Source organism: Terrapene carolina, unplaced genomic scaffold, assembly GCF_002925995.2.
Source record: "Terrapene carolina triunguis isolate 2854851 unplaced genomic scaffold, T_m_triunguis-2.0 Scaffold23, whole genome shotgun sequence".
Taxonomy (NCBI): domain Eukaryota; kingdom Metazoa; phylum Chordata; order Testudines; family Emydidae; genus Terrapene; species Terrapene triunguis.
Window position 1 is genome coordinate 19,342,778 of NW_020664374.1, and position 24,563 is coordinate 19,367,340.

At 43.5% G+C, this 24,563-nt stretch overlaps 1 protein-coding gene across 2 annotated transcripts in view; it reads right to left on the minus strand.

Moving 5' to 3' along the window:
* The window catches only part of LOC113406240 (SH3 domain-containing kinase-binding protein 1-like), a 378,903-nt gene that overhangs the window by 226,618 nt on the left and 127,722 nt on the right, over positions 1-24,563 (minus strand). For both annotated transcript variants that reach the window (XM_026649807.1, XM_026649810.1), the window contains exon 3: positions 1,405-1,525. In XM_026649807.1, the coding sequence (XP_026505592.1) occupies positions 1,405-1,525 (121 nt within the window). The remainder of the gene's footprint in view (positions 1-1,404; positions 1,526-24,563) is intronic.

Here is a 24,563-nt window from a genome sequence, read left to right on the forward strand (position 1 = left end):
CTTGCCTTTTAAGGGCTACAGGCCTGTGGCAGCATAGGGCAGGGCTTAAAAAACATCCCTGGCACCTAGTTGCTCAAAGACAAAATAAATTAAACCAGTAAAAAATGCCTGTAATATCTATCTATATCTATCTATCTATATATATATATATAGTGCCACACCGCCAAGACCTGAAGAAGAACTCCGTGTAAGCTCAAAAGCTTGTCCCTTTCACCAACAGAAGTTGGTCCAATATAAGATATTACCTCACCCACCTTTTCTCTCTAATAAAATATTTCCGTTCTTTCCCCCATCCCAAATCAATTTAACCCTCCCACATCCGTCCCCGTGTATCTCTTAGTGAGCTCTTCTTCACATTTGCATGTTGCAGCAACTGTCTGCTTAGCCTCCCTCCCTCTAACAAGATTCTCTTGGTAATCTGCTGCCCAGAGAAAGAGAAGATTGGCAGTGGCAGCAACATTCTCTTAGCTACATCTGAGCTGTCTCCATCCAGTTCCTCTTCTACACCCTCAACTTTGTAGTGAAACAGAGTGAGAGCATGAGTTAGAAGAGCTGAGAGAAAGAACTCCTGCATAGTCGACAAGGACCCTGTCTGTCCAGGAGCAGAGGGGATAGCTGTGGGAAGGAGGCAACGTTTGAAAAATTCACCAGCCTTCTGCTATTCAGAGTTGGATATAAAAGTGGGACACCACCACCCTGTTAAGAAGCCCTGCTGCCATCCCCAGATGTTGGGAGGAGGAGGAGGATGCTATCCTTCACGCCATTTGAAAGCTACATCTTTCATATCAGATTTGGTTTAGGCAGTGTTTCATTAATTTGAAGCTATATCCTTCTAGCTACTGGAAGAGAGAAACCAACTTTCTATTTCTTCTCTTTCCACCAAAGCTTCTGGGATGCTGGAGTGGGGGGAGAAAGAAAAAAGAGATCTCTGTTACTCTACCCATCTCCTAGCATCATTTTTAGTATCCTTTAAAAAAAAAAATCACACTGTCACAAAGCAACTTCTGCTTGGGAAAGGGGGGGCGGAGAAGATACATTCAGGACTGAAGTTTGCTAACAGCATTGCACAGGAGCACTATATATGCTTCTAGCTGTCAGTTTGATAAGCTTCAGTAATCCACCCATGTAGCTTTTCTTAATTAAAATAAATCTAGACAAGATCTCTTTAGAAGGAAAGAAGCTGTGCTTTTGTAAATGAAAATGGAAATTGACATACTGAATACATCTGTATGCCAATCAAGGAAAGATTTTTGTTATCTTCCCAACATTATTGGTAGCCTTTCACAACTGTATACGTGCTGTGCTTTAACACTAAAAACAATGAAAGCTTACATTCCATTCTTTTAATTTTTTGTGAACAAAGCACATCAGTTTAACCAAAGTCTATACTTTGATATACTGTACCTTTTCTGGTGGTTCTAATGGTCTCAGAAAACAGTAAAGGGCTTCCATTGGAAACTTCATCTATAGGCTTCTCTGGTGGTTTGTTGGCAATACTTTCTTTCTTCATGTCCTTCTTTATTTCCTGTATGGGAGGAAAAAGGAAAGACAGCTTACAAGATGTCTCACAGGATACTCTTAAGTCTCAAGTGTCCAGTATTGGAAAAAGTCATAGATGTGAACTGTGATAAGTTCCAAAGTCTCAAAGTCTGACAGCTAGACTCACCCATGTGTTTTTATATTTCACAATAATTTGGGTTATTCTTACTCTTCTCTGCAGAAAGCAGAGTGTTACACTCGTACCATTGTACAGTTATGGTAGTTACAGGTTATTGCCACTCCAGTACATGGAACAACTGGACAAATTTTTGAACTGGAATTTATCATATTTAATGGCTTCCAAACACTTTTGTTTAAATTAAGTTAATTTTAAAAAAATCACGCAGTAGGCAACTCAAGATTGTGTCAGATAAAATCTTTAAACTGCCTCTCCCTTCTCACAATAAGAATAATATTTCAATTCAAACTGCTGTAGTATATACCCAGTGTGTGTACAGCCACAACGTAATAAATAATATTTCTTCCCCAACTCCTAGACATATTTATAAGTGAAAATGCCACAATGAAAACCAAGCAATATTCAGGCTAATAGATTATCAAAATTTTCCCCAATCAGTGTTTTAAAAGGGTCAATCTCACCAATTTAATCACATTTTTGTCTGTAAAATGTCTGCCTTCTATTTTACCAGCAACACCTAAAATTACTATAGCTGAACGATTACAGAAAAATATTTTTCACCATTGTTCTAACATGAATACTTGTGCATTTGACAACGTAGCACAGAGTCAGCTACATGGTTACCCTTGTAAAGGCAGTTAAGTCAGTTTGTCGTGTTGTTTCTGTATGCATTTCAACACAGCAACAGGGGGATATGAAAACATTTTTTTTTAAATAGGAAAATCTGACTAGCACTATAAATATTGTAAGGGGCACCCAGGGCAGCTACTACAGATAACATATTTTGCAACTGACTACCTTTTAAGGAGACTGTCTCTTTAGCAGTGGACAGGGGGAAAACCAGTGGAGTGAACTTTCATCATAGCAATACTGCTCCCTCCCTCATCACTGAGCCAAAGGGAAAGGGTTTCCCAATAGTTCACAGTTAATTCTCATTAAACAAATATTTACAGAACATATGCAGGAGCACCATTCCACAAACCTTTCATGCAGACCTTAAAATACAACCTACTCTCAGTTCTTATTTGGCCTCATCACTGTAATATCTGAACACCACATAATCTTTAACAATCTTCACAACATCCCTCTGAAGTCACACAGGAAGTCTGTAATGGAGTAGAAAATTGAACCTGGGTCTCCTAAGTTCCAGGCTAGAGCCCCCCGCTCTGACTCACTTATCTTTAACTTTTTTGTTCTAAATTCTAACAAACATCTAAACTTACATTTTATTTCTACAATTTCAGACCCCAAAATGTCTCAGCAGTAATATTGTGAATCCTCTTGATATTTTTCTAAAGGTTTTTATTAAATGTAGCCACCCAAACAGTACTACTTAACCAGGCATTGTATTATCATTATTTGTATGAACCTGAGCTGTCTGCCACTTCTCCAAAATGCATGCACGTAGGATGCAATTAATGCACAGATGTCAGAAAGTGGAAGTTGTATAATGCTGCACCTTTAAGGACTGAACATGCCTGCGATTGTGCAAGACCTTCCCAAGCAGTACATAGCATCATATCCCTATGCTTAGTATGCATGATCCAGAAAGTATACTCCAAAAATGATGCATGCGTTTAAAAAGGTAACAATACTTTTTAAAAATAGACTAGTCCAGTACATGGATTGTTACAAGAGTATATTTTTAAAATCTTCAAATGGAAGGCAAGAATGAACTTGTTCATTCTAAGTCTGGAGTTCCCAAGCTCAGTTTGCAACTCTAAGTGACAGACTGTTTGCCAGAATATCAAATGGATACTGACAATTTAAGTGGAAGGAGCTAGTATGTCAAAACATTAGTCTTCTTCAAGCATGACCTCAGAGGTCCTGCCTTATTGCCAGAGGTAGTTTCCTATGCACACTGCCAAGTGGATTTTTCAAAACCTCCTGTCAATATGAAACTCAATGTTCAGCTAACAAGAATCAGAAAATTAACTTCTACAGTTACCGGTGGCAAATAAAACACTTTTTCCTTGTTGAATACGGAGCACGGGAAAGTAATAAGCCAGCAATTTCTGCAGAATATGATTTTCAATACAAAAAATTACATTCATAGCTCAAAAAAAGGAAGACTTCTGATGTGAACGAGTGAAGTGCAGCCTTCTAGAGTCTGTAGAGACAACTCTAGTGCTTCTGCTCCAGTTTATAGCTTTCCCAAAAAGCACCACTGTTCAATTTACAAAACACAGGGAGCTGGAGGAAAGAGAGTGCCACAAGCTGGATTTTTAAAGGGAATTGGGCTCTACCTCACCAGTGAGGGATTAGCTACCTACCTCTCAAACGCATACCCAACTGATCTTGATGGGCTGGGCCAACTATCAGATCCAGGTGGGAAGGCGTTAGGAGCTTTCCATAAAAGGCGGGGAGGCAACAAACTTATCAAACGTCTCCTAGCCAGGGGCTGACAAAGATGCAGCCCCATCCCACTTTCAGAGATCAAGGATGGCGGCATCCTCATGCCCATCACCTGTAGGTTGGAGTGGGGGCTGGAACTCTCACCAGCATCTCCCCTGGACCTCATGGGTAGGGCTCTTCTCCCCTTCATTGTTCATACACCTCTAACCCGCTATAACGCAGTCGTGGGGAGCCAAAAATCCCTACCACGTTATAGCTGAAACCCTGTTATATCGGGGTAGGGGCGGCAGGGCTCCGGCGGTGAATTAAAGGGCCTGGGGCTCCCCACAGCAGCCGGAGCCCCAGACCTTTTAAAGCGCTGCTGGAGCCCCGCTGCTACCGCGCTATACGCGAACCCATGTTATATCGGGTCACGTTATAGCGGGGTAGAGGTGTATTACCCTTTGTCTAATACTCCGCCCCATCCCATTCCACCATCTGTAGATTTTAATAGCAACCACCCCACAGCTAATTAAGATTGGGGGGGGTTGTCTCTCCCCCAAACTCCTACTGATGTGAGGGGGCACCAAATTCTGACTTATGCAGGGTCCTGTACCACAAGAGGCTGGTCTTGATTAACTACGTTAGGGCAAGCCACAGCTGGCTCCGAATCCTTGAATGCTTGTGAAGCTCTGCAGGAGACAACAGATATCATAGCTGATAGGGCGTCTTCATAAAGTTTTATTGAGTCAAACTAATGAAAAAGGGACTATGGAAGAGATGAATGGCATTCTCCCACACACTATGCATATTTTTTTTAAAAACTATTTTCTTGGCATCACATGAATAAAAATGGCATTTTCATGTCTCATACCAATAATATATTCACTACCTCTTGAGTCTGTGATTCTAAGGACTCCAGCAAAGATGTCCAGAACATAAGAGAAAGAAGTCTCTTATTCTGAAAGTTGAATGCTTCCAGATTACATCTATTTCAGACACTTTCCAGAAGAAAATCATTCTCCAGCTTCCTAGAGCAAATCTCTCACTAACCCTCCAAAGAGGCTTTTCCCTTATCAACTACCATACCAACCTGCCAGCTTGCACTCCAAATTTCATCAGACTAGTGATCCTTCTTGCTGTCTGGCAATCTGCTTTATGGTCTTGAGTGCCTTAAGATAACCCTTAAATTTCCCCCCCTAAGGCCCTGATCTTGAGAAACTGATGCAGATGCTTAACCTTTAAGCACATGAGCAATGCTACTGAACTCAAAGTTATGCACATAAATCTGCAGAATTGAGGCCACAGTTTGCAACCTCACCTCTCTGGTTCCTGGTAGTTGTGCTAACTGTCCAGTCTCTCTATTTCTGTCAAATCCATCTTGAATGGTCAACACCGGCCATACCAGATCTAACCTTACAGACCTTGGTGTAATTAAATGTTTCTTAATTCCTCCCCTAACTACAGTGTATCAGCCCACTCTTTCTTTCACTCTATTCTTTTTCATTAACCTACACCAGAGACCCACACTGGCTTTCTAGTTTGCTTTCTCTCCTCCTCACCAAACTGGACTTGGTTCAGCATCCCATGTTACTTCTGCTCCTCAAGCCTTTTTTACATACTATATACAAACAATAACATGAAATTAGAGTCCCAATCCTGCTTGGATGGAGTTGCAGATTAACCAGAGACGGAATATAGAAAATGTAGGAAAATCTCTAAAATGGAACTGGAAAACAGTGAAGGTGCAAGCCAATTCCTTTAAAAAAAAACTTACCAAAAAGGCCTTAAAAGAAAGACCCAAAATTTAGAAATACACCGGGGTGAGATTCTCTGCTGCACATTTAAGAAACTCAGCACAGAACATGCAGCCTAGGAGGAGGGGAGGCTATGGTGACTTTGAGCCACCTATGCACCCTCTTTATCCTGGGCTGTTCCATCCAGGGGTTGGATCAGTTCTTGGCATAACAGACAGGCCTAAGGGCCTTTGTAAATTACGACAGCCTTACTGGGCTACCTTGCTTCCCGAAATCTATGCAGCACTCCTGCTCCACCCCTAACATGCTGCTTCTTCGTTCTTCCCTCAGTCCTGTCCCCTCCGTTAGGGCTTATGGGAGTCCTCAGAGAGCAGCCTTACAGCTGTCCTCCACAATGTCAACATTAAGGGAATTCTCCCCCTGCTGAAACCAGGGTTGTAGGACCTCCTGTATGCCGCTCCAGCCCTTTTACCTGGTGTAAGAGGGCTGGAGTGGGGATGAGGCTCTTACCCTAGGACTTGGCAGTCTGTCTCAAATAATTGCATTGATGCTTGAGATAAAATAATGCAGACAGAGGCATCAAACTCTGGCCAAGAAGTTCTAGTTTGCATGGTTATCGTAGTCTACACTGGCTCATAATGAAGAGTGAATTGAAAATGGCTGTCCTGGATCATTGAGCTATGAGACAACTGCAACTGTTCCAAAAGCCAGGAACTAGCTACACCATTGCTCAAACCATAACATTTAGAATCATATCTGTACACCACACGCTCATCCCAGAGATCACTCTTCAGCATAGGCATGGAGCACAAGCCTGTGCATGAGAGGGAATGGCAGGTCTGGGAAGCAATCTTCAGTTTTTAAAACAGTAAACCCCACTTTTAACATATCTTTCCTAGTGGAATGTAAGGGGACATTTCTGGCATTCTAGCTATCTTAAATTTATACTGGTGCCCACCACTGTGTCTAGAGAAGAGGTTTTCAAAGGCAGCAAGGAGAGTTAGACACGACCTCTCAATGAAAGTCAGTGGCAGCCAGGTGCCTAATTCCCTTGCTGTCTTTGAAGAGCTCCCTGTGTGAACCTTGTAAACTTCAGGAATGGAAGAGTTTAAGATGTGGGAGGCAAAGAAACCAAGAAATCCACTGTAATCCAGAAAGTATGGTTTCTTGAGGAAGGACCCTTCACAGTGAGGTTTTCTGGTGGGAGGTGGAAGAGCTGGAAAAGACCAGATACTTTACCATATTATAACTTCAAAATACTGGACCATACATTAAATGTCAGCATGCAGACCTGGTCCATCATGCGTGGTAACACCCCAAAGGAGTTCAGCGAGCCTATTCCAAAAGAACCAATTTCTCCTGTCTGGGTCTCTTGCACTGGCCTCCCTAGTACCATTTTCAACATGGCAACTTGCCCTTTCCATACTATCCCGGGTCTACACCAGCATCCAGGCCGACACAGTACTGCCCATCAAACTGTCCGTCGGCAGGACTGGGGAAGATGAGTAGATGCCACTGAGCTGCATTTGTGGAGTCCTGAACTTTTTTCAAAAGTGCACACCCCACTCACACTTTCGCAAGGAGCCCCACTGTGGCCCCAGATAATGAGGAAAAGCCATGCTGAGAGAACTAATATGCACAGAATGTAAAACTCCAAAAGGAGAGGCTTCAAACTCATAGCCCTTGTGTAGAAAGGACAGCACTTGTTCCTTTCAGCTATTATGTAAGTACATTACTCAATGAGTGTCCATCACCAAGGAGTTTCTGAAGAAATGAAAGCTCAGATGTCAGTTGTCTGTAAGTAGAGGTGCAAAAGCTTTCAGAGTGCAATAGCTTTTGTAATATTTCTAAACCAGTCATTGGTACCACTCAATAGCTGATCACAAGGGCAGTCCATGCTATACGTTTCATAAGCGTCAGAGTGTTACAAATTTTTTGGGGCAGAGCTAGGAAAATATCTAAAATCTGAAAATGTCATGAGCAGCTCATTTTAGTGGGGCTGTATCTTAGGATCTCTTTAACCAAATGACTCCAAATTTCCACCAAAAACTCTAACTCAGTAAAGTATCTGGTCCTACTGGGACATAATTTTCAAGACAATCTCCCTATGCATGTAGGATTTAGAGCAATTTGAACATTAGAAACAGTCCATATTGGTGGGCAGCTTTATCTAAGGCAGTGGTTCTCAAACTTCCTTGCACCACAACCCTCTTTTGACAGCAAAATTACTACATGACCCCAGGAGGGGGGACCGAAGCCTGAGCCCGCCCGAGCCCCATCACCCCGGGTGGGGATGGGGGACAAAGCCCAAGGGCTTCAGCCCCAGGCAGTGGGCCCTCAGCCATCGGCCCTGCATGGTGGGGCTCAGGCTTCAGCCCCAGGCCTCAGGCTTCAGCCCCAGGCCTCAGCAAGTCTAAGCTCAGCCCTAGTGACCCCATTAGAAAAGGGTCATGACCCACTTGGGGTCCCAACCCACAGTTTGAGAACCTCTGATCTAAGGAACACGTGAACCAAATGACCCCAAACTAGCATCACAAAACTCTGCCCGAGGCACCAATGAGGCACAGCACTTTTCAAAACAATCTGGCGTATGCATGTGGGGTTTAGAGCACTTGAACTATCAGCTCTTAAATCAGCAGCTTAATCTCAGGGCAAAACTTCCAAAAGAAGCCCCTTTAGAATGTCAGCAGGGAATAATGTCCACAACACACATTCTCAGCAAGCTGTGGAGAGCAGGACCCATACTCACAGTACCTGGGCACTGCTTGAGTTCAATGACCTCACCATATTACCTCGAGTCACCCAGTTACTCTGATGTCAGGCTGCCTGCATACACCCTGGCTTACAACAAAGTTCCAGTCAAACTGATCATGTACAAATGACTTTCTCTGGTGCATCAGTTTGGCTCAAGTCACACCGGAGATTCATTTTTATCCTAAATAACTTTTAAAATATTGCTTCCCCAAAGAGGCAGTGGATTCAGGATAAAAACTTAGAGGGTGATATTGGTATGGGGCAAATCAGAGCCATAGTCTGAACTGCAGGTGTGTGCTAAAATAATTACACGAATGATAACGTTTTGATGACAATTTTAAGGGGTCTGTAGCTAAGAAATCCCTTGCCTGAATGACTCCCAAATTTGAATCCTTAATCCTATCCCAGACCTCCATGAGTCAAAGCAATTTTCAAGACACCACCAGTAAGCCTGTGGATTTTAGAACACTGAGAAATTGGCTGTTAAACAGCAAGTTAATCTCCACCTTCGTTATAGTGGGCTACCAACCACTCCCGTAGGGTGACTATATTTCTCAAAGGGAAAACGGGACACCACGCAGGGCTGGCCCGAGGCCCCCTCTATGCAGGGCTGGCCCCAGCTGCTCGCCTGAGCGTCCCTCCACCCCCACCCCCCCCGACTGTCACTGGTCACTCAAACCAGTTGATGAGTTGGCAAGAGCAAATGCGACAAATGCCCTCTTTTTCCAAAAAAGTCAGGACAGCTGGGACAGAGCTTAAAAAAGGGACTGTCCTGGCCAAAACGGGCTGTATGGTCACCCTACCCATATAATAAATCAAAAGTTAGTATATAAAGCTTCAAGACTATCCTATTTGACAGGTGTGTCAACATGTAAGAGGATTTAAGCAAAAAACAAACAAACCCCTTCTTGAATGCAATCTTTCATCTTTTCTTAATCTTTCAAGAATTATTAATTACAGTAGAACCTCAGAGTTACAAACACCTGGGGAATGGAGGTTGTTCGTAACCCTGAAATGTTTGTAACTCTGAACAAAACGTTATGGTTGTTCTTTCAAAAGTTTACAGCTGAACACTGAATTAATACAGCTTTGAAACTTTACTATGCAAAAGAAAAATGCTGCTTTTAATCATCTTAATTTAAATGAAAAACACAGAAACAGTTTTCTTACCTCATCAAATCTTCCCCCCCCCCCAAAATTTTCCTTTTTTTTTTTTTTTTTTTTTTAACCCGGTATTTTTTTTTTTTTTTTTTTTTTTTTTTTGGTCTCTTGCTGCCAGATTGCATACTTCCAGTTCCAAATGAGGTATGTGGTTGACTCATCAGTTCGTAACTCTGGTGTTCCTAACTCTGAGGTTCTACTGTATACTGATAACATTTATCCAGTCTGCATATAATTAGCAAATTCTGCAAGTGGTATTAAATAGTGGGGTTGCTAATTTGCAAAGAAAAAAAAGCCTTTGGCAAACCTAATTTTTTTTCTATTTGTATTTATATATATGGCTTTGCTTTCAGAATCTGTTCATTCACTGTCCTTGAAGGCAACAGTCTAACTACTGTGTCTGCATATAGTCCCCTCTATCAAAATATTTCCTCTAATGCAGAGGAAGTGCTCAAATCAGTTCTGTCACCATAGTTACAGCTAATACTAGTCGAGGGGAAAGAAGTACATCACCACCAAGACCTTGAGAAAATCTGCTCAGAGGTATTAGAAACAAAATCCGAAAGTCACCCCAGCGGTATTATTTTTTTTTTAAATTCATGTTTAAAAAGTCTAGCACTAATGGGCGAGGGGGGCTCAGTACTATTTTTGTAATTACTCATAATACTACTTCACTTTATTAGTTTACCATTCTACCCTCACTAGAGGGAACTTCTGCCATTTTTATTAAATGAACATTTCAAGAATTTACTCAACTGATTCTTCCAACAATGCATTTACAAACCTCACTGTGTAAATGGACTAAAAACAATTGAGTAAATTGCTGCAAGGTTTCCACAGCAACCATTGCAACACAAAAAGCTGTTCTGTGCTAATTTGAAGATGAAAGGTTCCAGACAGTAGGTCATTTTCATTTCTCAAAGCTGTAGGAAGCTATGCAAATGTATGTGCAAATTATTGTCACAGACCAAGATAATTTATCCAAGGCTTGAAAAAGGAAAACTGATGCTTTATATTCTGTGAGGAAGGGAGTTAATCAAATTAGTCTATATGTAGTCACAAAGCTTTTGAAAACAAACAAACAAAAAACACCAAACAGTAAAAAACAGAGGCAACTTAAGAAGTAATGAGACATTTTACAACTCAAAAACCTACTGCCTGCCTGTACATTGCTTGAAGCCAAATATGGTAATAGTAATAAGAATACAGAATCAGAAGCCTAGAGGGATGGCATGCAACACATTCTAATTATCAGAATAGGATAATGGAAACATCTTAACCCCTCTGATATGAAGAATGTAACTACGAGGCTTCTACAACGCTTCTGCTGTCTCTCATACTCCTAAACCTATAGTGTATATTTTAAGGCTTGGTCTACACTTACCCCCCAAGTCGAAGTAAGGTACGCAAATTCAGCTACGTGAATAACGTAGCTGAATTCGACATACCTTACTTCGAACTTACCGCGGTTCAGACGCGGTCCACACGCGGCAGGCAGGCTCCCCGTCGACTCCGCGGTACTCCTCTCGTTGAGCTGGAGTACCGCAGTCGACGGGGATCACTTCCTGGTTCGATTTATCACGTCCAGACCAGACGCGATAAATCAAACTCGGAACTTGGATCCCCAGCCGCCGAACTAGCGCGGCAGTGTAGACCAGCCCTAAGAGAGATAACTTTTATCGTTATTTCCTCCAACTGTTGTCTACAATTTAAAACAAAGCATGATTTAAAACATCTTTTTATATCAAGCCTCGCAGTATTTCTGCTACAAGTCTCTTGTACTAGTCAAGATCAACACCCCTGTCAACTGAAGACCAGCTTTGGCACCAATGAGAACGTTAACCAGTTAGAAAGATGATGGCTGCATTTAAAAGGGACATGAAAGGCTCAAGGGCAAGGATATAAAGCTGAAGTAAAGCAGGGATATACAGAAACCCATTGGCCTCTGCTGTCCACTCTCCACAAAATCATTCAAGATTAACTGGACTTTGTTTCTCCTTTATTATGTGTTGGGATTATTATTATGTATGGTATTATCACAACACTAATTTCACCATAAATTCCTTTATTAAATCCAAAGGCCGACTGGTATTTATACAATTGCTCTAAACACCCCTAAAAAGCCTAAATAATATGCAATTTACTACATACAAACAGTAACAAAACATTTATCAGCATTTCATCAAGATACTTACAAATGGGTCAAACCCATGGGTGCTTAGAACAATATTGGTCAGCTCCAACTCGGTCAGGCAGGTATTAGCAATAAATAAGGCTACGTTTTAGTCACGGGTATTTTTAGTAAAAGTCACAGGCAGTAAACAAAAATTCATGGCCCGTGACCTGTCCACAACTTGTACTGTATACCCCTGACTAAAACTCGGGGGTAATTGCCCGGGGATGCCACAGGTGCTTGGGGAGGGGGCGGGCGGTGTGTGGCCCGGGACCCCTGCTGTTGCTGGAGGGGCGTGGGCAGGGCCGGCAGGCTCCCTACCTGGCTCCACACCTCCCCTTCCCCCCACAGCAGCAGCAGAGTTTGGGTGTGGGAGGGGGCAGGGGTTGGGGCATGGGACAGGGTGAGGTGGGCGCTGGGCGGCGCTTACCTGGGGGATTCCCCAGAAGTCGCGACATCCCCCTCGCTCAGCTCCTAGGGGGAGGTGTGGCCAGACAGCTCTGCGGGCTGCCTCCGCCCAGAGCGCTGGCTTCGCAGCTCCCATTGGCCGGGAACCATGACAAATGGGAGCTGCGGGGGCGGTGCCTGCAAGTGGAGGCAGCGCGCAGAACTGCCTGGCTATGCCTCTGCCTAGGAGCTAAGTGAGGGGGATGTCGCCGCTTCTGGGGAGCCCCCCAGATTGCCTCACCCCGTCCCATGTCCCAACCCTTGTCCCCTCCCATATCCAAACTCTGCTGCTGGCGGGGTTGGGGGGCGATGGCCTGAGACTGCCCCGCAGCGGGCAACGGCCAGTGCAACTGGCACAGGGGCTGCCTGAGCTGCCCCTGAGCCAGGCACACTGGCCGCTGCAGAAGTCACGGAAAGTCACGGAATCCGTGACTTTCATGACAAACTCGCAGCCTTAGCAATAAACCCTATCTTCTCCCCTCCTTCTTGCTGAGCAAACAGTTTTTCCACTGCACTGGGCTTCACATGGGCCCTAATTTTTAATATAGTACTGGTATGTGGGGTGGCGCCTTCTAATTCAGATTCATTTTGCCTTATTTAAAACCATCTGCAATCACCCCTATCGGTCAGAAGCCTTCTTTTTAGAAACTCTGCCTTATTTCATTAGTTATTCCTTGAACCAGACATCCTCCCTACTCCATTCCTTCTGGCCTTATAACTCATTATTCTCAAGTCCTATCTTTTATTTGCCAGTTAGGGCCTTTCTTTTACAACACATTTCTTCAACCAAACTTAAGCTAACTTTAATTAGCTTATTTTATATTTATTCTACATTATTAAACATACATATAACAACCAATCACAAGGCATTGTCAGAAGGGACAGAACTAGGGACCAGGCACCAAAAGCACAGATTGAATGCGAGATAAAGGAGGAACTCCATTAGCTAGTCCTAATAGCAGAAGGCTCTTACGTACACCAGCCACTAGAGGGGAATACAACAACTTATCAGTCTCCTGGTTTCCTCTAGGCTAGGACTTCTACTGGTCAAAACTTCAGCAGGTAACTCCAGACTCCAGCAGTCCTTTTTGGCGATTGACTTATTTCTAAACCACAACCTTCTAATCATCTCACTGAGCTCTTTGATTTGTGCATGTTGCTTTCAGAGTCCAGCACATAGACTATTTCAGTGGCTCACATGATCTCCATCTAATGGAGGCCCTAATCCTGCAAAGAATTATGCACATGCTGAACCTTCCCTTCTGAGAGTAGCTCCATTGTTTTCAATTGGGAACGCTCACAACATTTAAAGTTAAGCATGCGCAAGATCAGGACCCTAGAATGCTTCTTTTTACAGGGAACTCCCTTTCTGCTTGAACTCAAGAAATTACTGGACCCCATCCATCATTTGTTGACAGTGCTGTCTGCTTGGTTGCACAGATGTGTGTGAAGCCCTACAACTGTTGTTCAACTGATGTCCTTGGTAAAGTCTGAAGGTTTGTCATCTATAACTTACTCCATTACTCCTAATAGATATTTTATAACCTATCATGCGTTGACCTACAATCACTGCAATATCTTGGCATAAATGAGCTTGCTTATGTAAAGGGTAAAACGACTGATTAACTCTGAGCTACCTTGTTTTTGTCAAATTAAAATTCTTATTTAATGTTATTTTACTGTAGTTCTTTATTTAATAAACAGGTACATACTTCTTAAGTACTTGAGAAGCAGTAATGAGTTGTGTGGAAATGCATAGGCCTCTGGAACAAATCCATGTCAGACATTAATATAACCTATTTAGATTTAGTGCAAGTATAGGATGTTTCTGTACTGTATTTTCCTGTCAAAGTGATTACATATTGAATAAAATGGCAGCTGGCATGAAAGAATAAGAGGAAATAAACTCCAATAGCTGGCATATTTTACAGTGAATAAAGGTTGCTGAACCATTGCTGTAGACTCCTGCATGTATTAAACATTCCCTACTCAAACCTTCCCATGGACCCAGGTGCTGAAGCACTCTGACTACGTCACATCCTGCCGAAGTTTGAACCCCAATGGCGGTTTCTACATCAAATTCAAGCACCTCACCTTCCTCTCCAAGGCCCTACATAAATCTTACTCTGCCTACCTCTCAATTTCTTCTTCTTGCTCTCTTGCTTTTCCCAATCTCGGCTTTGGACCTATCGGATGCTTTACGTCTCCTTAAATCTCACATCGTCAAGTAATCCCTCCTAATCAATAAGCCCCACATTTTTCCTTTTCTGAAACAGCTGTGTTGCGTTGCATCTTGTATACGTTGGTCTCATCATACAGATCTTCAGAACAGGAACTTTGTTTCTATGTACGTAAAGTGCCTTGTACATTTAGAAAGCTAAATTACTGTAGATATTTACAATATAATAATCAACTTCATAGATATAATAAAACTCCATAGATCCTAAGTAATCCCTCAACTCTATTTTATAGAAGCACGATAGACTCCCCCCACCCGCGTGTTGCTTTTCAGTAGTGGTTCCTGCTCCAGGCAATAAACATAGCTCTCAACCTTTCAGTTCAGAGAAAACTATTCAATGCACTTCTTCAATTTAGATCATTAGCTGCAACTAAAAACAGCCAAGAAGAGAAGAAAGGTGAAGGGAGGGAGGGGGAGAGAGAGAGAGAAGGGGGAAGAGGCGAACAGCAGAGAGAGAGAGAGGAAGGAAATAAACAAACAGCTCCAACTGCCTTAGAGGAAGTAGGGTGAAAAAAACCCAGACCATTTACCTGTTGAAATTTAGGTTCTCTGAAGGGAGCTTGGATATGATGTTGATGAGCCACTTTACAAGACAGATAGATTACGACATTCAAATACATGCTAAAGGTCTTTAAAATGTGTGCCCTGTCAAGACTCAAAATGAGAAGTACAACAACAAATGGGGAAAAAAAACAGAAACAATGTGTAATGTATGTATTTAACTAAAGAGATGAGTCCAAGTCACAAGGTGCAGTTCTGGAGCCAATCTTCACCCATTTCAAAGGAGTGGGGAAGTTCAGCTCTGCTATTCTGTTTCAGGTCCCTTTCTCTATTTATTATTATTCTTAATTTCTATTATGATATTGCCTAGGGCTCCCAGTCATACAGCAGGGTCCCACAGTGCTAGGCACTGTAAAACACATAAAATGGCAGGCCCTGCCCTGAGGACCTTACAATCTATATGTAAGAAAAAAATCACAACAGATGAATACAGATAAACAGGGGAAACACAGCAAAACAATGACACAAAACTGGTCAGGATGAAAGCAGTGGTCACAAAATACCAGCTGCCTAACCCTTGTCAAGTTTTTCTAGGCATCATGGAAAAGGCAAGTTTTAAGGAGGGATGTGACAGAGGATACCGGCCTTTGGGGGAGGCTAGCCCCCAGCCCCTCCCCTTCCCTTCTGCTCTCCTCCCCCTCAGGAGCTCAAAGCACCCCCACCGCAGCCCCAGGCCATAGCCCCGGGCCGCCTGGGCAACCCCCAGACCTGGAGCACCGGGTGGCATGGCAGTAGCACCCCCAGGCCCTGAGCGCTGCGTGGGCAATGGGGCCCTGGCACCAGCCACCTCAAGTCCTGGTAGCAGGCTGGCCTGCCCCAACCCCAGCCAGTCTGGGCCACGGAAGAGCGCCGGGAATCGCAGGAGGGTGGCTGGGGGAATAGCATGTGCGGGGCCACACCAGGCTGTTTGGGGAGGCACAGCATCCCCCGGCCTATAATACCCGCCACCCATGTTTGTGGATGTTTACCGGAAAAGCCTCCCTTGTGTAAGAGGCAACATGGGAAAAAGCAGAAAGATGCTTCTTGTCAATTTAACAAATAGGCGATGAAGGTGGACATTGTTGGCAGAGTAGTGGTGGGAGTCAACTTCTCATAGTGCATTACAGATGATCAGTAGCAAAAGGACAGACCATGAAGGCACTAAAAATGAAGACAAGTTTGGTCTTGATGTAGATTTATAGAAAAATTTCAGAAATGCAAAATCATGAGACTGAAAATAATATCTTACAAAGGCACAAACAGTGAGATTGCAAAGGGTTGGGTAGGCTGGAGATTAAGTAGAAACTAAAATGAGTGATGTACTTTGCACTACAGCAGAGTCGCCTGCTAGTGCCAAGCAATATTCCCTCCAGTACTCATTCCTAGTTTTTAATCCTCAGCCAAGGATTTGTTCCATTTAACACACAGACAGTGGAGTGGCACCAAGCTTTGCTGCAGTAAGTATTATCTTGGGGAGGCTGATTGCAACCAGCTCTCTTGTCACCAAATAGCTGAACAGCAGTAGAGAAGCCCCTGCCTCTCCCCCTCCCATAACCTTCATGGCACTGGAGAGATTGCGAGGCTTTCAACAGCCACTGAGTCAAAGCACTCACTCTTTCATCATGATCACAGCAACACAGACAGGGGCGGCTCCAGACACCAGCACACCAAGCACGTGCCTGGGGCGGCAAGCCGCGGGGGGTGGCCTGCCAGTCGCTGAGGGGGCGGCAGTCAGGGAGCCTTCGGCGGCATGCCTGCGGGAGGTCCGCCGTTCCCGCGGATTCAGCGGCAATTCGGTGGCGGGTACGCCGAAGCCGCAGGACCGGCAGACCTCCCGCAGGCATGCTGCCGAATCCACATTACCAGCGGACCGCCTGCAGGCGCGCCGCCGAAAGCCACCTGACTGCCGTGCTTGGGGCGTCAAAATACATAGAGCCGCCCTGAACACACAGAAGGCTCTATACAGTTTCAGTGACCCACTGGGTCTGACAACAACCACACCCCCACATACACCCTGCCCTGATTGTGACAGCTGTGGAGGAGCACTGAAAGTTCCATCCACCAGCCAGCTCTCTGCCCTATCATAGCAGAAAGAAAGGAAACAGACACTATTGTGCTATTTCTGCATCTCTATTCAAGCTCCTGCATAGAAACAATTGTGCAGTGGAGGCCACATTAATCCTCCAAAAGAGTTAAACCACCAGTACCTGCTTAGAAAGTACAAGATTGTTCTTTATACAGAGAAAAACTGAATTATGAGTTTATAAGAATAGAATAGGTGTATATAATTGTGCTTCCTTCACACACAAGATAATACTTTTTTTGAGACATGAATAAAAAGATCACACAAAAGAGTCAGTTCTTATATTTAGTCTAGCATAAATATTTCTGCTGAGAGCATAGCAAAGGCTCTCTTGCTGATATGCAAGATGCTTCTTGAAATCATTAATTTGAAAGGCTGCATCTTTGTTCTTCCTCCCTCTTTTCACAATCACACAATCTGAAGTACGTAAACTGATCTAGAAAAATAACATTCTTAGAAACAAGAAATTGCAGATATTATGGTAAAGTGTAATGCATTAAACAAAGCATAAAGCATTGCCTATGACACATGCAGGTTCAATGAGCGACAAGAAGCACAAATTCTCTGTGCAGAATCCTCTCACACACCAGGATTTTACAGCAGGATTTTCTAATGAGAGCATTAACGGAGTCATCCAGTGCCTTGAGTCCTCAGTTTAGAATCATGGGAAAGATTTTTTAATGTATTTATTTATTGGTGAAAGGATTTTTCTTCTCCAAATGATCTTCAATGGGGGGGGGGGGGTAAAATCCCTGTGCAAAACAAAAACACTTCAACTTTGAAATACTGAAGTTTTTATTTCAGCCACTGTTTTAAAAAATGCCCCAGTGACAGCCCAAACATTCATTTCCCTCTCCAGTCCAGAAAAATATACACAAATTCCCAGTCTCTACTCACATGATTCTTTTTTATATCAGAGCACAAAGCCTCGCCTAAGCCTTTTTATGCCACAAATTACACATATTGGTAAAAGCTTACTGTTCCTTGACAGAGCTGCCTTCACATGTATGTCATTCTATTAACCCAATAATCCAACCCTCTACAGCCTTTGATTATGAAGACAACAAAGGAAAGTCCACTGTATCTACCAAAACACAAAACAAACTGAAAACCCATTGATTGCAAGATGCAGACAAGGGCAAAATCCAGTTCCCTGTGTTTTAAGGAGTCTTCTCAGACATGTTGCATTTTTACCCTCTTAAAAAATAAAAAAGTGTCATGAAAATATCTTCCTAGAAAGATAGATAATCACAGGAATGTTTGTTTGCATCACCAGCCCTATTAAAGTTAGCAAGCATTAATGCAATAAAATCCTGGATTAAATCAGGGTTAATGAGATTAGGAGTAGACACATCATTATTCAAATCACACTCCATGAGAGCAGGGTGTGCTGCCAGACTTGTAAATCAGAGATTAGAATTTAACACTATTCCTTCTGCGGTCTGACAGTCTAGGCCTAAAGGTCTTTTCATAAATATTGCTGGCAACCACCTGCCAATTTCATAGAAATTGATGTTACAGCCCTGATTTTAAGAAGTGCTGAGCACCCACAACTCCAACAGGAAGTTAATAGAAGTTGCAGGTGCTCAGCACCTCGGAAAACTCGGGTTCCACAAACAATAAAATTCTTTTATATATGTCATAACGGAAAATTTGTTTCCCACTTCCTCTGTCTTCCAATCCAAGACATTTCATCTGCACCTCTTTCTGCACATACCAGATGCAATTCAGGCTATTCCTGGAGGCTCTGGGGCTAGGAAACGTACCTTTTGGGTTTTTTTTTTTTCTTTTCTTTTTATAATAAATCGAATCTAATATGCCCTTTTGTGTCTCAGCCTACTGCTGAAGTCCCTAACCCCTCATGCTCATCATCCCATATATAACTGACATTCAAGAGTACATCCCGGAAAACAGCTCATCTTCTTTGGAAATAAAGTAGTCATAAAAGCTTCTGAGTCACTAGCAAGATTTCTAATTATCCACATAAGGAACTGGTGTGGGATCATGGAGCATTTCTCTTTAGAGGTAGGCTGGGGGATTCATAGGAGGTCCTGGACTTAACCCTGAAGAGCTCTTGATCAATGATGACAGCCCAATTTGCTGAGTACCAAGAGTAGAGAACACTTACCCTTCAAGGAGGCGTCTCAGAGAAGTCTTGACTGACATGGAGTAATGCAGTAATGCAACAACAACCCTTCCAGCCTCTGAGTCCCTCTCTCCAGGCAGAGGGAAGGCACACTGGCTGGGAGCAGAGATAGCTGAACTCCCTGTCCTTTCTGAGGTCTAGTCACAGATGGAGCATCTCGTGTCCTTAAGCTTGCTCCATTCAGTCTGCTCTGCCATGGTTGGGGAAAGAGGAACATGCAGATAGAAGACCAGTGGGTTGGTCTGTTCAGAAGTGCACCCTTTATGTTTTATAGTCTCTGAAAGGAGAAGAGTGAGTGGGAAGAAAGATCTTGCTCACTCCTGCTCCAAACTAGCAGAGAATGAGGAGTAAGACTAGAAGGGGTGTGGCCATGCCCCAGAGCCTCAGGGGCATGTCACACCTGCCTTCAGTATTTGTAGGAAGAAACCCACACATCTCAGACTGAGGAGGAGGAAAAGGAGGTCAAGTTCCAGAATTATTCAATGTTTACAAAGGAGATTGGCATGTTACCTTTGAAGTAATGTGTCACATGGAAATTTCTCACCCCAGTTTCTCAATCCTATACTTATTCAGCACTCCCTCTTACAACACCAGTATGAAACTTGGCATAAACATCGAAGGATATCATAGCAATGTAAATTTCTTGTTTTAAAAAGTCTTCTGAGACAAGTTGCGTCTTTCCCCTCTCTCTCTCAAAAAAAAAAAGTGTTTTGTTTTAAACTTCAAACAAGAGGACCTATTTAAGCCTTGCCTGCGTTAGAGAAATGCAGTGTGCTAACCATTACATGGTCCCCCAGCACAGATCTCATGTCCACACACAAGAAGTGCTGTCAATGTTGCACACGCATAACTACCGCCATTTGGATAAGACTTATTTCAAGAAAGGCTAACCTCTGTATGGTCCTCCAATGTGACATTGTCTACTGGTACAATGCCAGTGTGAATGGAAATCACTGATATTAAAACCACAAGAGTGCATTTAGGGAGGGGGAAGTATAAGATCATGGAGAATCTTGCCAATTGCTTCTTTGACAATGTCAGTAACATCTTTGTAACAAGATGGTCCGGCCCCTTTAAGGAGTAGTGGGTCTCGGGGCCAGCCAACCCTGTTCCATAACATGCCCCTTAAGGGAGCAGCAGACAAGGTGAGGAATGGGAGGCAGTATTAATCAGGGAACTCTCTCCTGAATAGGATAAAAACCCAGCAGCTAGTGGACTCTGGGAGAGAGTCTCTGTAAAGCAAGGCAGGAACCTGGCCTGGGGGAAGCCAGTTTGAACCACTACATTGCCCCACAAAGGGGGCCTGTGGAATTCCTTAACCCACGGGGGAAGCAGTGCACAGCCCCAGGAAGGCAGGCTATGGAATCTCTTAACCAGGGGGCAAGGTTTGGGTCTGATGGGCCAAAGTAGACTGGATTTTTATGAAGACTTAATAAACTGGACCCCAGCAAGGTGAAATATTACTTTATGTGCTCTGGGCTGTGAACAAGTTATTTTGGAGAAGCAAGAGGGAACTGAGGGCAGTGTGCCTACAGGGCCATGTCATGAGGGGGACATGCTCTGGGAGAGCACCTTGCCATAACCTTGCACAGACTGAACAGAGGGGAGGATTTAAGGATGGGGGTTGAGGATGGAAAATAGGCAGAAGGGATGGTGCAACAGTGCTGTTTGATCATACAGAGTCCAAGTCCTTTAACAAGGATAAGGGAACTCCTGGAGTTACTGTACTGCCCTGTTGAAATTGCTTTAATACAGTATTCACTGACTGATGCTACTGGCTCAGAGTTAGTAAGTAGAAAAATCGAGGTTCCTGGAGCCACAAAGTTGCCTGCGCTGCTCAGCCTGAAGTTTCATTATGGGCTTTTAATGAATTTTAGGTAAAGCTGCACATTTAACAAAAACCAGCTGGACTATCCAGAATCAGAAGAAAAGCCCATCCAGTCGTCTGAATGCAGGTCAATTAAAGCTTATAGTGAAAATCTAAATGTAACCTTAAGTACGGAGCCTCGAATAATTGTGTGTGAAGTAGCTGAAGAACTGGGCTTTCATTCTGCTAAATGTCAACTTGTGAAGCTCTCAGAACAACAGGGAAAATGAACGGGTAAGGTGAGGTAATATCTTTTATTGGACTAACTTCTGCATGTCGAGATCAGTTTTCCTCCTGCTAGAACATTCTATCCTAAAAGTACAGTTGTCTCCTTAAAATATATATTAAAAAGTAAAAAGAATACAGAGAATATTCACACTACAAAAAAAGCTGGAATGATTTATATAAATATATGCATCTTGGAGGGTAGGGGGCAATCTCTTTCATAACTGAAGGAAGTATCCTCTCCTTTGTGGTATGGATCAAATGTAGGAGAACTTGGAAGCACAGCACAGCGGTTCTCTAACCCAGTGTTTCCCAAACTTGGGACGCCGCTTGTGTAGGAAAAGCCCCTGGCAGGCTGAGCCGGTTTGTTAACCTGCCGCATCCGCAGGCCCGGCCGATCACAGCTCCCACTGGCTGCGGTTCTCTGCTCGAGGCCAATGGGAGCTGCTGGAAGCTATGGCCAGTATGTCCCTCGCCCCGCGCCACTTCCAGCAGCTCCCATTGGCCTGGAGCAGCGAACCGCGGCCAGTGGGAGCCGCGATTGGCCGGACCTGCGGACGCGGCAGGTAAACAAACCGGTCCGGCCCGCCAGGGGGCTTTCCCTACACAAGCGGCGTCCCAAGTTTGGGAAACACTGCTCTAACCCATATCCACAGGTTGTCCCATTGAATTCAATAGGTCTAGTCATGTAGTAAATTAATATTAATTGGAAGGAAGGATATATTTGGCCCTTGGAAATTAGCCAAAAACAGTCATCCTGAGATAACTGAAGAATAATGGAGAAAAGAGAGGGTTGCTATTGACAAACAATAATAAAGGCCACTAAATCACATCATGCAAGCAAAATGCAACATATACCTGTGACGGACTCTTTACTATGTAATCAATACATAGAACAAAACTATCTCCCCTCTCTCTCTAGTGTTAGCCAGAATTGTCTGGCTAAATTATCTGAATATCTGATTACAGTTTTTCTTGATTAGATCAATTCTAATCAAATCAAGGTAGAAGTCCAAAATGGCTACCAGAATGCAGAAAGTTAAGATAAGCCACTAAATCTCTGTCTGTAACGGCCACTTTGATCTAGAACTCATGCTTGGCACTGCTTTGAAGTCTGAGCCTCAAGCTGCCAGCTGTTGCTACAGTACCTGGAAATTTAAAAAATACGTCATGTGCTTGTAAAGATGGGCACTGAAGAGGACATCAGCAGTTACAAAAACTGAAGTGGTATAGATGCTGGGGTTTAAAACACCTGAATGTGCCATATCTAAAAACCTACTTAAAGAATGCTAACAGTATTTCCTAGTGTTCTGAGTTTAAAAATTTTGTTTCTTTCAACAAAAGCCGGCTAGCACTCCAACAGAGTTCCTACCATTTGTGATCCATGGTGTTGGTTTTGACTCAACCAGCTTAGCACGTGTTTAAGGCAGTATGCACCTTGTCTACCTTAGACTTTTAAACATGTTGTGTGTCAGCTAACACATGCTAAACTTTAAATACTGGTATTGACAAGGCCTGTTGTTCTCAGGACTGATAGGCGCTTGCCCTCAATATACTGGGAAATGGTGAAGACATACAACAGATCCTTTTTCTCGGTAAGGGACACACCCAGGCACAGACGAGAGAAAGCATGAATGCAGAGCGCAGCTGCTGTGGTCTCTCGATGGAAGGACCTAGATGGCAGGCAGTTTGAGGAGGATTTGAATCCATGGGATTAACAAGAAATTTGAAGAGGAATGAAAAAAAGGGGCTTTGAGCAGAGTAGCAGAGTTGATGTGAGGACTGAATTGGGCACCTGCTTCCTTCAGGGATCCAAGGCCCTGAGCATCTGAGAGAGGGAGGACAGATGCTCCTTTCACCTCTCTACCATATCAATGTGGCAGTTGGGCACACAGTGAGAAGCCTTGGGATCCAGGGAAGACTTGGGGCTGGGGGCAGGAGAAGAGAGAGGAGACTGTTTGGCTTTAGCTTTGCGCTTCCCTTGAACTTTTGCTTTCCTAGAAGGGGTGGAGTTTTTCTAATTACTACCCAATCCACAACGAGGAGAAACTAAAGCTGCATCTGAATCTGACAGAAAGCTAAGCCACTGGCTGCTACAGTCCACAACACAACACTGTCTCTTCTGCTTGGGCCATTGTTTCTTACCCTTCTCCAAGGACAGTTATCAGCCAGACATTACCACTTACTCAACAGAGCCATTCCAAATGGACTACTTCTCAGAGAGATTACAAGTCATTCCCACATGTGTAGAATGGTGAGGAGGAGACAGAAAAACTGTCAAGCTTGGAGGAACTAAGTACATGGATATAGTCAGCTGATGATATCAGAGAGATAAGGGAAAATTCTTTAAGAAATAGAGGTCAGATTCAATACGGACAGAAACAGTTCTTATAATTTGGTCACAGGATAGGTATAAGTGGCCAAAATAGTGTAATTTACACCAATTAGGCATTCAATAGATTTGCAAATGACTGCAACATACATATATATGATATTCACAGGGGAACAAACTCAACCATATCTTGTATGAGTGCAAGACCTATTTACATTGACGGGAGCTGTACCCGCTTATTCAATCGTTGAATTTGGCCTTGGAAGTGGTGGAGATGGTGTGACACTTTTCAGGGTTAACTGGGGTTTGCTACCACCTTCTCAAAGCAGAAAGGAGCCTTGTCTGTGCCCACCAGAAGAAACCCTCCCCAGCTGTTGGCAACAAAAGCACTCTGCTCTGCGCGCCACAAGCTCTGCTCTGTCCCAATTCAGGCTAGCAATTTACACACCCCATTTTGTTAACACTTGAATGTCCAGTCTCTTTTCTTCTGGACACCAACAACATATACCGTTCCGCTCCCTCCATCTACCAGTCTAGTAAAATGTGGCACAACCCCCTAGGGTGGAGTCAGTTATACCTGTAAAAAGGTGACTTATACCAATACTGATATTCCCATTTTATACCAGTACTGATATTCCCATTGCCATGTGGGAATGGCTGAAGCGGTATAAGCATCGTTATACAGACTCCACACTAGGGGGGCTGTGCCACTTTAACTAGATGGTACAGTTAAAGCAGTACAACTTTCTGGTATAGGCATAGCCTTCAACACTAGCCCATTGTGGAGAGCCAATTACCTCAGAAAGAATAGGGAAAGAGCTGGTTTA